General features: G+C 33.0%; 2 protein-coding genes across 6 annotated transcripts in view; one reads left to right on the forward strand and one right to left on the reverse strand.

Moving 5' to 3' along the window:
- The window catches only part of LOC126778200 (C-terminal-binding protein), an 86,258-nt gene extending 76,493 nt beyond the window's left edge, over positions 1-9,765 (reverse strand). For all 4 annotated transcript variants that reach the window (XM_050501664.1, XM_050501671.1, XM_050501665.1 and 1 more), the window contains exon 1: positions 9,529-9,765. The gene's annotated coding sequence lies outside the window, so the exon portion shown is untranslated. The remainder of the gene's footprint in view (positions 1-9,528) is intronic.
- A 383-nt stretch (positions 9,766-10,148) lies between these two features.
- LOC126778212 (E3 ubiquitin-protein transferase MAEA) lies at positions 10,149-17,367 on the forward strand. Of its 2 annotated transcripts, XM_050501689.1 has the most exons (10): positions 10,149-10,482; positions 10,955-11,107; positions 13,194-13,337; positions 13,833-13,962; positions 14,750-14,886; positions 15,016-15,154; positions 15,289-15,438; positions 15,851-16,041; positions 16,799-16,899; positions 17,164-17,367. In XM_050501689.1, exons 1-9 carry the CDS (start codon positions 10,444-10,446, stop codon positions 16,895-16,897), a joined length of 1,182 nt encoding a protein of 393 aa, XP_050357646.1. In that variant the 5' UTR covers positions 10,149-10,443; the 3' UTR covers positions 16,898-16,899; positions 17,164-17,367. The 2 variants fall into 2 exon arrangements, with proteins under 2 accessions (XP_050357646.1, XP_050357645.1); XM_050501688.1 differs by having other exon boundaries at positions 16,799-17,367.

Below are 17,367 nucleotides of genomic sequence, written 5' to 3' on the forward strand. Positions count from 1 at the left end.
TAAAAAATGTATATAATCTAATTATTCGTGAAACACAGTGGAGCTAACTTATATACGTTAACGCCAACTTCGACATACAAATCAAACTAACCGTACATAACCTCGCCCCTTAATAAGCGAGTTAGCGAAGCGGACAAAACAAGGTCGTATCTCGAATCTTGAGGAAGGTGTCCCACTGTCAGCGTTCCTCGAGGGACTTGAACCCTGCTCTACTCCCTCTCAAACATCCTTTGTGCTGAAATCACATTTATCATTGTTCAATCTCTCTTTGTCCTATGTAATACGACGATACACACGTAATTGCATTCCGGAACATCGAAAATGTGCAAGCAATAGTATGTTTTACGATATTACTCGTAGATAACACGTTGTTATGTACACAACGTATCTGCGTTAGAAATTATATTTTATGAATTCAAACGTGAATAGTGGTGCAATAACAGTTATGTTTTATTACACGATTTCGCAGCCACTGTCGCCATTTATTAGCCAGCTATAGCTTGGCTTGTAAGTCGGTGAACAAATCTGCTTATTAAGACAGGACTGTATATGATTTTTTTTTTAAATGAAAAAAACTTCTGTCCTCTTCTTTTGTACTTGAGAAACAAGTTAACTGAAATAAATATTAAATTTCCTTTGGCACCTTAAATATATAGATATGATATTTTTGGGTAATAAAATTGAAAGAAGAATACAATTCTCCATTCTTGGCGGTAGAACCAACACACATTCCGAATCAGTGGTACCTACTTCAAAATTTAATGTAATTTAGTAAAATATTCGAACATTTTAATATAAATATAAAGGATATTAATATATATATATACATTATGTTAATATCACGAAAATAATTAATCAGACCTTTAAGTTCAACATATAACATCATTGATTAAAATTTAACAGATAAAGACTTCGTTTTAAAAGATTTACTACTTAACTAAAGATTTACAAACGGACGCCGACGTTTTAAACATACAATGATTAATTAATAAACTAAGATGTGGATATCTGATAACTTATAATTTTTTTTTAATCAAAATACTATTTATAAAAATTAAAAAAAAAACCTCAGTATTGTAAGAAAAAAAACCAATATTTTTTATTACATAAATAAACAGTCCCGTTACATCTTTATTAAACTTAAAGATAGACAATCAATGTGGACGGCAACAAGAGCCCGAACGCAGTCATCCGTCCCGATGTTACAAATGATGTCAATTAAGTTGACATACTTATAGCCGCCGCATCGAAGAACCGCTATAAATAAACTTTCTTTTGACATCTTCATTCAGTCCCCACAATTCGTAGATTTTTGTTCACAAATGTACTTAATTTAACATCTCAGTTTAGGATTAAGCTTTTATATTAGGTGTATTTTGGTCGTAGGGCTTTGTGCAAGCCGTACACAGTAGGTACACCGCCCACTCATTATTTATTCTATCGTCAAACAGCACTAATTTGTATGTTGTTGTCTGTTTCCGTGTGGTTTAATGGGTATGTGGGCCAGTGTTATTTCAGGCACAAAAGACATAACTCCCAAGGTTTTAGCGAAGGATTAGTATTTCTTACAGCAGCCATGTAAATGAGCGGTGGTGACCACTTATCATCAAATGGCCCATTTGCCAGTGCGCTTACCTATAATACTGCCTTTATCTCCCATAATAACACATAAAATAAAAATTCATTGTTTTGTTTTGTTTGCTGCATGACGATTTCCTCTGACTAGGCCCTCGAAGGACGTCCTGATATCCCTTATTTAAACTCCTACTTCATTACTATTTAATCATTATGTAAATAAAGAATAATAAATTGCATAATCAGAATACCTATATATTAAATATAATTTAAACATATTTGGTATATATTTTTGATTCGTTCGGATAAACGGTGTCGAGGTCTATTGATTTCCATGACTGGTGGCCCATGAATGTATTTCATCGCGGTGATGATTATTATACTATCTTACCAATTTTGCTGCAGCTCGCCATATATGGCGCTGCAGTATATTAACTTCTTTACCGTTTAAGAGATTGCCATGACAATTGATATATACAGGTAGATGTCTGCCTTGCTGGGGTTTGTCTAGTTTTATTAAAAAAAATCTTTCAACAAATACAAAGTTTGGTATTATTCAAATTACATTTCATTCATATCAATTACGAAGTTAAAATTTTATTTAATAAGCTGATTAATATTAACGATAACTTGGACAAAATCAATACGAGATCATTTCTACAACAATACGCAAAGCGGTTTGGTAATTACAAATTTAATAGGTAGGTCAATGGGGGAGTCCACCCAACATCGGTGAGATGAAGTGCCGGGGAGACTGGTCCGCAGTACAATGGAGCTTTACGTAATTCGAATTATATAGGTTTCGATAATATTATTGAACGACCGTACTTGAATGTGATTTCGATGCGGAGAGTTCGTATTCATTCATTTCAAGATAATATTTGTATATTATATAGATTTAATCACAATTATAATATGTTATTAAATAATTCAATCTATACTTTTTAAATTTATTACAATAAAAAATTATAATACTTCACAAAATACATTTTATTGCTTGATATTAACTTATGTAGTACATATACATTAATTGTGTAATTTACTGGTACTAGCTTTGTGTAAGCTCGTCTGGGTAGGTACCACCCACTCATCATAGATCATATTCTACCGCAAAACATCAGTGCTTGGTATTGTTGCGTTTCGGTTTAAAAGGTGAGTGAGCCAGGGAAATTACAGGCAGTTCCGAAGGTTGGTGGCGCATGGGCGATGGTTAACGTTTTTTACAATGCCAATGTCTATGGGCGTTGGTGACCACTTACCAACAGGTGGTCCATGTGCTCGTCCGCCTATTTATACTATAAAAAAATGTAAGTATTGATTTAGTTTAAGTGCAAATAACAATAAAAATGTTAGTTTTATTTTGAATTTTTAAGGTATTGGATTTATCTGAAGCATTGTCTCAGCTTTATTTATTTTAAAGCCATAGTACATTCCTATACATTGTTAAGTTTCTACGTAAAATAAATACTCACAGTAGTGTATAGAGGCACCAGGGGAAAACGCTTTGCGTGACAGACGAGACTAATTTGCTTGGAAAGAGTCCGTTGTCGAAAAAAAAAAAATATTAACACGTTGATGTCTCTTGGCGAGCAATTTATGCGCATATATTACAACTTGGCAGTTTTGGATTAACGCATGACAAAGAAAGTTCCGTTCAAAAATACTTTTATATATGGGCCACAAGGCGCGACGTTTGTTATAAATTTGTATTTACGATGTTTTTATTCATTTGAATTTATAGCTATTGTTAGTTTAAATTAATAAGTACAGTTCTTATTAAACTTTTAATTTTTAAACATTCCAATTTAACGTACGATGTTTTGTTCTCTTTTTATTTTTAAATTACTAAAATAAATAAATATACTCTTTAAACCAGAAATTAAATTATTGTATAGAAATTAGACAACTTAGCTATAGTAAATTCAATGAATTATATTGGTGTAATTTTTTATCATATTATCATATTACTTATTGGTGAAGAAAAGGAAACGGTGAATAATAAAAAAAACCGCGGCCTTACATACGTTATTTAGCGGATGATTAGTTAAACAATACTGTCTACTTTTTTCGAATGTAAAATTAATTAAGACAGAAAGAGCGGAATCATATTTTTACCTAAACCGTTGCTGAGCATCGTTTATAAGTAAACTCGAATATTTTTAAACAGAACGCCTTTTATAATACAACTATAGAGTAAGGAAAAACGCATTAAAATGATCATAATAGCCCTCACTTAAAGCGTATCAACGGACAGGAAGCCGAAATGACATTGCATTTTATATCGTGAATCGTAACTTGGAACAACACTGTGATCGATTATTTCAGCAGTTTTTATAACAAGAACCAGACGGACAACCGTCTTTAGGCGTTTATTTAATACGAAAGTTGAATTTCAGACAATTGACACTTTAGACAGTATTTCACAAGTCAACTGGACTGGCCTCAAATATATTAGTGTCTCGACGACTTATAAAAAAAATTATTTTAATGTGAATAATTGCAAGACACCATATAACACATATATATTTAATACACAAACCCTTCTCTAAATACAAAATTTGAGCCAAGTTCAAAGAGCCCTTTCCGAGATTTAATGTATCATTTAATATTATTAAATGAAGTACAGTATATAAGCTCAACATTAAATTCAAAGAACAAAACAAGCGATTTAAATATGGTTAAAATACTGATTAACTAGAAATCGAAAAGCAGCTATTCAGACGAGTTTAAAGAGAATTAAACAAACTTCAGCCTTTACGCGCTACATGGAAGAGGTACCATAAAACTTATCTTCAGCTTCCTAAAGTATTAATTTTTGCGTCAAACTCGAGTCCAACTTGTTTCTGAATACTGAATTCGTTGGGTGATTAAAACTTTTCGAACCCCTTCCCTTTCGTTCAACTTTACGATACTGAAGCCCCGTCAAAAAACGGGTCAAGATTAATACAAAAAGACGGGCGTTTATAATCCAATTACGTTCTTTTAACAGGTTTCCTCGTAAAAAAAGACTTTAAAAGATTTGTCATTAATCGAATAATTTATTGGCCTCTGTATTATCAATCAGAATCTAATGCAGTTTAATTGAATACTCTTACAAAATTAAATCTTTTTTACGGCAAAATTTCTTTAAAATAATCTCTGAACACTTTAAAAAGAGCTCCGTAGATAAGTTCATATATTTATATATAACTGTAAACGGAAAGCAACTACTAAAATACTTTTTCATACCGGAGATTTTTCAATACATTTTTTTTCTACAAAAGAATAATCAAAGCCCATAGAGTATACATGTGAAATAAATCCATGTCCGTAAAGGCAACGCAATCGATAGCCGATCAAGCGGCAGAGCCGGTTGTCGTGCGAGTGTGTGCGTGAGAACGGATGTGGTTGTGCACACATCGTACTATTTGCTGAGATGTATCGACCGAAATGTATGGATGTGTCGAGTTGTGTGTAGCGTATTTTATAGACGTCCCTGTGACATAAGATCAAATAAATTGTTCTTGTTGTTCGTGTGTGAAAATATTTGCACACCGGCGTAGACCTCAAGCCTTAAATACATAAGATTGTCATTAAAAAAACCTGAATAATATTGCTAAGAATATATCGATAATTATAAGATACGTGACTTTGATAATTAATATATCAGAGATATGTCTACAGCGGTCACGGTCGTGTGAATTTACGTACGGTTAGGTACACATTTAAATTAAAAAATAAATATAGTACTATCCTTCTTTATCTATCTAATGAAGGATTATTTTATCACGTATTATAAAGATATCAAAAACAAAACTAGATCTATCCAATTAAATGTAATTACATAATTAATATCACTGGACAAATACGATAAAACTTTATTCACATTGTACTTATAAATTTGATTATTTTTATGCTTTTACTTTATAATTGTACGCCTTAGGTTATTTGTACAACGATAGTGTAATTATATATATATTTATTTATATATATATATATACAAAGCGTCACAACCCTACAAAGCGAACTGTACAAGCTGTCCCTGTTATATCAAACTACATATACATAGGCATGTCTTATGTACATGCGACTGTTCTTCAGTCGCTATATATAGTGTAGAGATAGGTCTAGGCGAGCTGCGTCTTTGTTTACGACATAGATCGTTACGAACACACTGTATAGCTTACTTAGAACGCGTTTTACGAGAAATGGCATCATTAATATTTATAAAAAAGTATTTTATGTGAATTTGTAAATATATTAAAATTACTAACTTTTATTCTTCTGGTCCGGGATTCAAACCCACAGGATCTGTCCTTCGAAGCTAGCTACTAGAATATACAACAAAAGTAATGTCGGCCGCGGCGGCCAATGTCAAGAGAGATTAGCCAACTGCGCAGGACATTATAGTGCACAAGTATGTGCGCAAGCACGATGCACTCTCTATTCCCTAACGGCAATCTGATACGACCGGAAAGAGTTCAGCCGTAGGACAGCCTTACGTGGTACGGTAGTGTAAACACTTTTAACTTCCAGATTCCAGGCTGCTACTAAGAATTTTCGACAGAAAAACTCAATTTTTTTTAGCCCGACCTGGGATTTGTACCTTCCTTGTTTCAAATCCCAGACCAAAGACCTCGGGGTCTGTGGCCTTACATCTAGCCACTAGACCAACGAGGCAATCGATCAATGAATCATACTTTTATATAATGAAAGCAAAATCACATTTTACTAAGATATTTGGAAGTGAATAAAGAAGGGAAAGGGGGTAAATCAAATTAATAAAAGTGAATATATTTCTACTCTCAAATATAAGATGGAATTATGGAATATATTTCTACTCTCAAATATAAAATGTACATTTACAAATCACGCGTGCCTCTTTTATAAAAACTCTGTTCTCTGTTTAAGTAGTATTTTATTTATACACTAATAATATAAGTATTCATAGGACAAATGATATTCTTGACTGCATTACTTTATAAGGATTTTTTAAAACATAATAGGTTGTATATATGTGTATTGTGTAAGGTTAGTTTAATTTTTAAAGTAATAGTATCGAAATGCGAGTATTATTAGGTAAGCGGACATTATAGCAAATGAAATGTTTGGTATTACCGAAGTCAAAATTTTACGCTAATCGCTAAAAATTGTTTTTATAGTAATAAGTAAAAATCACACATGTATTATTTTTTTTTAAGTATGAGTCTGACGATAAAGAGAAATACTTTAATAACAAAATAAGCATTTTTATAATTATCATTATATATAAATAGTATATTAAAAATTATCAATAACTAATAATAATAACTTTCTGTCGGTTAAGATACTGTTTTCATTAACACGTTTTTTTTTTCTTTCGGTACAATCGTCAAGTATTACGAATTTGAATTTTATGTCGATTTTGTCAAAATTATCATAGAAAGTCATAAATGGCAATAATCTAAACAAATCAAAAAATCCTTATTCAAGTAGGCTTATAATAATAAAAATAATATTTGCGGATAAACTTTCCAACTTAAAACACAATTCGAGCAAACTTTGAATACAAAGTCAAAATTTAAAGACGCTTAATACATTTTACGAACAAAAGTCAACGACTCAAAGGAAATACAAAAAAAAAAAAAACAAAGTCGAAACATTTAGTATTGTTTTCAAATTTATATTCAATAGAAAAGTTTCGGTTTGTTCTATACGGCATTGTTTCCAATCTCAAAGAAACTTCAATCAATTAATGAAACTCGAAAAGTATTCAAACAAGACTAAACCATACAATTCAAAACAAATACAAAAGCTAAATAGGTAAATAATGAAGAGCTTAACTTTCGAATGAAATCCATTCAAACTTTTTACCTAATTCGAAGTTAGTTCCGAGTATCTACTAATTTAACTTTACTAAGGGGACATCTGGAACAATGTTGATACTGTGACTAAATAACATTATTTATTGTTATTATATTGTATACGTTTACATATTGTAATTCAAAACCTACTGAACGGATTTTCGTACGGTTTTTACTGATGGACGGCGTCGTTCATAACGAATGTTTAGATGCATAATTAATAATGAAGGCATGTAAATTTGCTGAAATATGACGATGACTGTTTAAGATGTCGGAATAAAATCATGCCGACTGGGAGCTTTATTAACCGTGCGAGGCGTTAACCAATAAAGTATATACATATATTACGATATAAAAGTTTTATATAGACACTCACACAAACGCAACTACTTATATAATAATATTATACATTAAAACCTCCGAAAAGTGTTACATCTTCGGAAGTTTATATATTGGTTAGTAGTTTTTTTTTGTCTGTTAGGCATTACAAAAATAACGTCTCGTAATTCATTAGTAAAGATTATAATTTAATCGAACTCATATCGTGTCGACTCACTTCGACGCGATCTGTAGAGCACGCTTCAATAAATCACGTAAATAAAATTATATAATAATATATAATGCTCCGGACACTTGAATAATAATAATATCATGTACGGATCAGTGGTAGTTAGTAGTGAAACATGATTAGCTTATTAAATAATAAATTGATTAGTAAGCAATGACGTGTCTTCTTCTTTAAAATTTTAAATCAATAATGAAAGAAAGAGAGAAATCAATGCGTAACTAAATGCAACGTTTATAAATAAAATACCTTTAATTATTAACAAGTCAAATAAATATATTTGAAGCGATTGACAAACAAATTCGGTTCGCCGTCAACATCGTAACCACTTCATTGTACTTTAGGAAAAGTCGTATGTATATAAAAAATACGATTTACGAAATTATAGTTTTATTATGAAAATACAAAATGTCGTTGTATGCTGTTTTCATTACATACATGTTCAGAAATTTTCATTCATTTTCGGTTACGTAAATAAAGTTTTACGAAAAATGGTTTGAAATATTACACAAACCACACCCTTTACCTTAAATACTGTTTGCAATATCAAAACAAAAATTAAAGAGTATTCATAAATAAATTAATATGACAAAAACAGTAATATTATCTCCGTCTTTCAGATATAAGGAAATGTTTGGTGCTAAAGTTGACATATCTACAAAAACTTTTTAAATAAATTATTCACAAATATTAAATAACAATTCATATGCTAGTTTTTATACATGCATGCAATTAATATAAGTTTATGTATTTCATTTAATACTTGGGTGACCCTAACCTACTAAGCCTAGTTAAGTCAGGGATTTTTAAGTAAAGTAAATTTATCAATTTAAACAAAACAAGTAAATGATAATTTACTTTATTAATTTCATTACAAACCATATGTAAAAACATACACTCAAATTAGTAATGTATTTATTAAATGTATTCAATCATAAATTTAATTTGTATTATACTAACTGAAATATTAAGCTTAATTTATAAGTCGCCTATTATATACTGTATCCTGTAACAGTAAGTATATTTTACCTAAATAGTTATAATAATTTGTACTGTAAAAAGTTTTGAAATAAAGTAAAATATTAAATATATATATATATATATATATATTTGCAAGACTTAGTGGTCAAAATAATACATAAACAAAGCTAAATAAATTCTTTGCTAAAGTTGCATTCATTCTTCAGTTGGTGCAAAATAGAGTGTAATTCAACTTATGGAATTACACTTTATTTTGCACCAACTTTCTACAACAAGTAGGTCAGCGTCCCGACGTTTATCAAGTGAACCGCATGGATACTATAGTCACTTCGAATAGTTAATTCTAGAACATATCTCATCAATTAAGTTTGATAGCGCCTGGCAACTTATGACGCGGCTTATACAACCGCAAGTATAACGAAGCCGGGAGCCCTAGCACACTGCGCCACACTTAATACCAACTCGATGACGCTATCTGAATCTCGTATATTATGATGCCACAACAAAACTTTTCTAACTTTCTTGTCAAGTTATTTAATAAGTATGATAGAGAAACTTTGTAAAAGATTTCTATATAGAACTTACCTATTTTACGCAGAATCCAACAACAAAGAGTAACCAGCCACGCGCTCCAATTACAGGGCACACACAAATCACGAAAGCACTTGGTACAGAAGCAAAATCGTATCACTTTTTTGTCTTTTTAGCCTGCAGTCAGTTTAAGAAAGTAATTGATCGAAGTTTTCCAGTTTTTTCACGCAATAAACACTTAGCCGGGAAAGCGAACCCTGAATCACCGCCAGCTACGTACAAAATGGCGGATTCGCGTAATGAAAGTGACGCGGTGACGCGCCGACAAAAGCATAGATAATAAAAGCTTTCTCTGTCTATGGTAAATAAATATTCTAATATTAAAAAATATTTTAATTTTTATACATATATAAATTCTACTAAATATGAATCGTTGGTTTTAAATATATTAAAATTTTTTAGTTTTTAAAATACATATTTGATCTTGTTCAATACAGATAACACAGAATTTGCTTTAGTTAAATTAAAATTAAACATGTTAAATTTTAACTTAACTATATTCAATTAACATTTTATTATATTAATTGATAATATAAAATAATTCTTTGAATAGAAACAAAAATTAATAACAGATAAAAAAAAAATCTAAACGATCCCACGTAGTTTGGATTCTGCACTAGACTAGACCTCCATTGACGTATTCTTTCATTACCTACCTACCCCGTTTTGATAATTATATTTGCGTTTTTCTTTTGTAAAACGTAATTATTTCATTATCATTAAGTACAATAATCATCTATCAAAATAAACTGCATTATTAATAACAAAGTTTTGTCAGCTGTGTATTATGTTATGATAATCGAATGGTAGTCAACAACCAATCAGCTGAGTTTTGTTTTCGTTGTGTAGAGGAGTCTGTAATCCGAGGCGTGTACCCGTTTTTCGAAGCAGTAACTAAAAATATCTACAATGAACGAAATAAAATCACTAGAACATGCTACTTTGAAGGTATGTTAAAAATCTAATTTAAATATTGATTAAGTTTTACTTATAACAGTATATTTATAGTCTCTTCAAACGTTCATAGTCTTACGACGCATTTTGCAAACAAACAATCATTTTACTATATCAGTAAAAAGGTTACACTTAATTTGTTGAAAAAATTGAAGGAATACTACGAAAAATAGCAATAAATACAACAATTACTTAGTTTATTTTTATCCCTTATTTTAGTTATAGGTAATAAAACTTAATATATTGAAATAATACTTAATTGAATAGAATTTTTTTTAAAGAAACAAGTCAGTTTTGATACTGTGACTTGTGAGCTTTTTATTTAAATTACCAAACAAAGTTATTTACAAATGCTCATATCATAACTTACAAAATGTTTCCATTATATTATTTGGAACCCACAATTAGTTGTATTAGTATATCTAATATATAAAACTATAACTGAAATCGTATATTTTTAATTCAGGTACCATACGAGGTATTTAACAAAAGGTATCGTAATGCTCAGAGGGTGTTAGACGTGGAAGCGAGACAAGTAGCTACATCAGTGAGTGATATTGACACGGCTACAAAGAAAGCTGCCAATTCTGGAGAGATAGATAAATTGCTCGGTGGTATGGTAAGATATTCATAGAATTCAATTTCACGATAAGTCCTGTATATAAATTGGTTGCAAGTGATAGTCTAACTACTAAATTTGTTTTTATCTCCAGTTCGACTGCCAAATGGGCCACCTGTTGCTAAGTTGTCACCACAACTGTTGTCACCAAAAATGTTTACAATTTTCAATTGCCACCAATCTTGGGATCTACCTACTATATATCTACGGTAAATCTAAACAGTAGTACCAACAACTGTATTAAACCTTTAGTAAATACAAATCACAAACAATTTGATATTGATTTATAATAGAATTTTGTGCTGTAGCTCTTGTTAAGATACAGTTACATATTTGTGGTAATAAGGTGATTCATGCTCGGTGGTGAATTTCGTCATTCTGAGGAAACCTGCTGGAAAAAAATGTGTCCCCCACCTACATTAGAGCAATGTGGTATTAGCTCCAAGCTCTCTTCTCAAAAGCAAATGAGGCTTTATTTTATTTTATCAAATAGGAAGCTAACGTTATATATCAATCAATGTCTTATTGTCCATTTAAAAATAACAATAACAATTACAGGTTAATTTAACATTCAAAAAATTAAAAAATCTCTAATTGACGAAAAACTAAAAAAACATCTTTAACTTAAATAACAAAATAAATAACTAAAATAAATTAAAATCATCTATTTTTGAAATTTCTTAACTAAAAATAAAATGTATTTGTAAAAAAAAAATTACATAAAATATTTTTTTAAGTTTTGGTTTAAAGATTTATAAAATATATCAAAATTAACAGTTTTTTTGTAAATTATTGTAGCATATACCAGCTGTGTTTAGTGGGGAATTTAAATTCATTCTGGAGAACTTACGTTAGAAACTTTGTGCATTAATTACTCTATATCTCCTGCCATAATTTTATGTAACAAATGAAGTTCTGCAATATCTCTGTGATGAATTCGTTTTAATGTTTTATAATGACGTAACAAGGCATCGTAATTAATAATAATAATAATAATATCCTGGGACATTTTTCACACATGGCCATCTGATCCCAAATTAAGCTTGTACAAAGTTTGTGCTATGGAAACCAGACAACTGATATACTACTTATACTACTTTTTTTTTTGTAAATACATACTTATATAGATAATTACACCCAGACTCAGGACAAACATACATGTTCATGCACACAAATGTCTGTCCTGGGTGGGAATCGAACCCACAACCTTCGGCGTGAAAGGCAAGTGTTCCTTGCAAGTGGAACAGATCCTTTTATAACTAAGTGAATTATTCAGAAAGCTTAACATCATAGCAGCAAATTTGAAATATTTGCATGCTATACATAATAATTAATTTATATTTGATAGTTAATTTGCATAGTTTAAACATCTATATGAAAATAATTATGAACAATATCTCCAGAAAAATAAATCTTTATTTGTTGACCGTATTTATTACTAGCCTAACATTAAAATGGCCATTACAAATCAATTTAAAAAAGGATATAATGATGCAGTTGACAGCTTTTTTATTTTATGTGAAAGTAGGAGTCCCACTGGGATCAATTCTTAGTCAAATCTTGTACCACATATATGCATTTGACTTTGTACTTATAAACGTTGATTGGAATGGCATTTAAAATAATAACTTATAACCGAAAATTTTATAGCTGTAGGCTTCAATCCGTGAATAGACTCTTATTATATTACTGGTGGTAGAGCTTTGTGCAAGCTCGTCTGGGTAGGTACCACCCACTTATCAGATATTCTACCGCAAAACAGCAGTGCAGTTGGTGGCGCATTGGTGATGTAAGCGATGGTTAACATTTCTTACAACGCCAATGTCTATGGGCGTTGTTGACCACTTACCATCAGGTGGCCCATATGCTCGTCCGCTTTCCAATTCTATAATAGATATATATATATATTCTATAATAGATATATTTCTAGATATATTTATAGATATATTTATAGATATATTTTATAATCTATTATAGAATATAATAGATATATTCTATAATAGATTCTATAATAGATATAATAGATATATATATATATATATATATATATATATGGCGCTAATATTTAACTTATTCAAAATTAAAGGTAGAGAAGTTAACAACCATGAAACGAAAAGCATCTGAAGCAATAACAGAAGAAGTCCAAGCTGCATTTGTTTGTAAGAAGCGTCTGGAGCACCTCAAAGAACAGGCTGAAGCTTTAGCCGATCCCAGCGCACCACAAGCAAAGGTAAAGGCTATTTTAATTACTGGATTAATTGTTTAGTTAGTAGCTTGTACGGCTCCAGATATACGCTTACGAAATTGAACCCGAATGGATTGGACAGATTAAATTTATTCTATGCCTGATTTATTTCCGTTCGTGTCCTCTCGAGTATGAAAGTAAGGATTATGTCTACCCTTCCGTGTATCTACTGGCTCGCCTAATTGGTCTAGTTGCAAACGATAAAAATTAATACGGTTTTTCCGTCGAAGATTCTCAGTAGCAGCTTGGAGTCTGGAAGATGGAAGTGTGTACACTTTTCGGATAGCACGTAAAGCGGTTGGTCTTGCGCCAGAACTCTTTCCGGTCGTGTCGGATTGCCGTCCCATCGGATTATGAGAGTTAGGGAACAGAGAGTGCAACTGTGTTTGCGCACACACTTGTGCACTATAATATCTCCTTGCACAGTAGGCTAGACTTCCTAGTTTGAAAAACGTGTAGTACCTTTAGTTTATTTTTCAGACACAAATTAATCAATGGCGCAAAGTTCGTTTGGACAGAATGCTAGTGGATTATTTCCTTCGCAACGGTTACTACGACTCCGCTAACAAACTGGCAGATGCTCGCGGTCTCAGAGAACTGACTAATGTCGGTAAGAAAAATTATCATTGAATTTTATTAAAAATAAAATGTATTTAAATATTTTTTGTTATATTTCCTTCAAACGACAGGAAAAAACAATAATATTTTTGATATAAAATAAAGCTATTGCAGGGTTAGTCTCGGAATGAGAGTTTTCATAAGATATATAATTGGATGGTTTTGTGCTTACCTCAAATGCCTTGAAATTTCACGTAAGTGAAGTTATTCAGGATTACAAGTGGATTACTTTTAAATATCTTGTCGTTTTTACTTTGTTTTGTCTTCTACTTTAATCGCAATCGAATTCGCAAACGTATGAATCGCTGAACCAAATTTTTTATGTAATTAGTTTTGATACAAGAATGTCTGTAGTTGGAATGTAAAACAAGGTTGCAATACTCCTCAGTCTTAAACTTATAGTTTACAAGTTACAAGTTGGTGCTCTAACGCTTAATCAGATCTCAATAATTCATATCTTGTGATGAAAAATGGAATTAGAAATAAAATTTAAGCGAAAAAAAAAAGAAAAAAAAAGCTTCCATTGATTCCATGACAAATAGAAGTTTTATCAGCTCTCACGAGCTATCAAGAGATATCGTGAGTGTCATAAGAGCTAAAGGAATTTCGTTAAGCGCAACCAATCCTACACGTAAAGCAGGAACTACATTCTGTCATCCATATCCTAAGAATCAGTGGTTTCGAGCGGAAAATACTGCAAAATCATTGCAGTTTAATACAATTCCGAATGAATGGACGTGTAAGCGAAAGGTTGCCCCCCCCCCCCCCCCCCCCCCCAGACATCTACACGGCGGCGGCGGAGGTGGAGGCCGAGCTGTCTGCGCGGCGCACGGCGCGCTGCCTGCAGTGGTGCGCCGACAACAGGTCCAAGCTGCGCAAGCTCAACTCCACCATGGAGTTCAAAATACGTATACAGGTACGTGGGGTTTTATATTATATAAATAAGTTTTATTGATTTATTTAATTAGTTTTACATATTTAATTTATTTTAGTAAGACGTTACGTTGATTTTATAAATAATTTTATGATTTATAATTTTTTATAGGAGTTTATAGAGTTAGTTCGCGAGGATAAGCGCCTGGATGCGGTTCGGTATGCCAAGAAACACTTCTCCTCCTACGAGGAGGGCCAGCTGGAGGACATCCAACACTGCATGGGTATGCTGGCCTTCCCGAAGGATACCGGTATGTACTCCGTGAAATATCGCAGTTTATTTGCTTACTATATCGTACATCACTCGGCACGGGAAGGTCACCCTCCCCCGGAATAGGTTAAACGAGTACCTAGGATCCCCAGCGTGACGCCCCGTTTCCCGCAGACGTGGAGCCGTACCGCGCGCTGCTGGGTTCGTGGCGCTGGGGCGCGCTGGTGGCGCAGTTCCGCTGGGAGCACGCGCGCCTGCTGCACCCCGCGCGCCTGCCCGCGCTTCCCGTCGCGCTGCAGCTCGGCCTCGCCGCGCTCAACACGCCATATCCTTTGCCATAGCCCCCCCCCTCGACCCCCACCGGGAGAATCTTTGAGATTAGTCACTGATTAAAATCGGTCAAAATGACAATATTGAATTCGCTACACCTCGCACTCAACACTCGCTCTACATTCTTTTGGAGTATTTATCGGCGCGGTCATTTGAATAAACGAGTTAAAACGTGAAAAAGTCGTGCTGCTTGTCCATTTCGTTGATTTTAGATTTACTTGAAATTTTTGCTGCCGCTTTACAATCGAGTCCATTATAAAACACAGTAATCGATCACGCACTCGCTTGCCTCCGCATTAAAACTATTAGACTACGCATGAGAACCGAGAGAGAGAAAAGTAGCAAAATGGTATTGAATGAATTTTAGTAGCTTCAATTCGTTTCGTGAGCGCCTTGACTCCGCGCACTCAGTGCTACAGCGAGAGCACGCAGGTGTCGGCGTGCCCGGCGTGCCAGCCGCCGCTCAACGCGCTGGCGCGCACGCTGCCGCACGCGCACTGCTCGCACTCGCGCCTCGTGTGCCGCCTGTCGCGCCTGCCGCTCAACGAGCACAACCAGCCCATGGTGCTGCCCAACGGACAGGTCTACGGCGAGAAGGTCCGCCCGCTTCAGTGCCGAACTAGTATCTCTTGTAATACACGTTTGTTAAGTTAACGACCGAGCGGTGCACCTTATCTGGCCGGCCGGCGCATATTATCATTATATTTGTAAAAACGTCAAAATTAAATAATTATTTTTTAATTAAAATTAACTTAACTCGTATGAAATGTAACTTCAATACCATTAATTTTTTTTTATAGAATAGGAAGGCGGACGAACATATGGACCACCTGATGCTAAGTGGTCACCAACGCCATAGACATTGGCACTGTAACAAATTTTACCATCGCTTACATCACCAATGCGCCACCAACCTTGGGAACGGAGATGTTATGTCCCTTGTGCCTGTAAAAATTCATGTAATTACACTGGCTCACTCTCCCTTCAAACCGGAACACAACAATACCAAATACTGCTGTTTTGCGCTAGAATATCTGATGAGTGGGTGATACCTACCCAGACGAGCTAGCACAAAGCTCTACCACCAGTAATGTATTTTTTTAAATTAGAATAAAAATTTTGGGTGTCTCACAGCACCGACTTTTTTTTTATAAAGCATGCACGAGTAACCCGATGTAAAATTGTCAGGTCTATCCATAGGCATTGACACTAAGAAGTATACATAGTATGTTTAATATTCCACCCTCAATGCCTACAATTAAACTGACTCACTCTTCACAGTAATAATTGAGGAACAGAGAGTATCTATTTCAGTAAACAGTGATTAATATCGTAATTAATTTAATGATTTCAGGCACTGAAGGAGATGATGAAGGAACACGGATCGATCATATGCCCGAAAACGAAGGAAGTGTTTTGTATGAAACGCGTCGAAAAAGTCTACGTTATGTAAACGTACGCGTACTACATTTATGTATATATAAATATTTTGATTTACTTTCACGTAGTCATCATTATTTTAAAACTCGTGTCCATATTGGTATTATAATTAAGTTGCTATTTTATATACTCTTTAATTGTGCTTATATTTAGATTTGTATCGATTTCTTAATGAAATTTATATTTAGCGATTATAAATTTAATGGCAACCCTGAATCTCTATTCAGACCCTTCATGTACTGCCAGGTTTATTATTAAATTATTTATTTTGCATTTTAGTGTGTACATAATCTGATTGCCTGTCAACTTCCCGATGTCTGATCAACGATGTTGCCACTTTGTCCATTTTAAATACCTACATATTTGTATGAAATAAAAATATATATATATAAAGTTTAGTTCATTCGCGTTTTTAAGAAAAAATATTATAGTTTTTGTTGATTACTCCCATGTAACTGGTGAAATAAACACTAATTAACTGTA

Source organism: Nymphalis io, chromosome 25 (assembly GCF_905147045.1).
Source record: "Nymphalis io chromosome 25, ilAglIoxx1.1, whole genome shotgun sequence".
Classification (NCBI taxonomy): domain Eukaryota; kingdom Metazoa; phylum Arthropoda; class Insecta; order Lepidoptera; family Nymphalidae; genus Nymphalis; species Nymphalis io.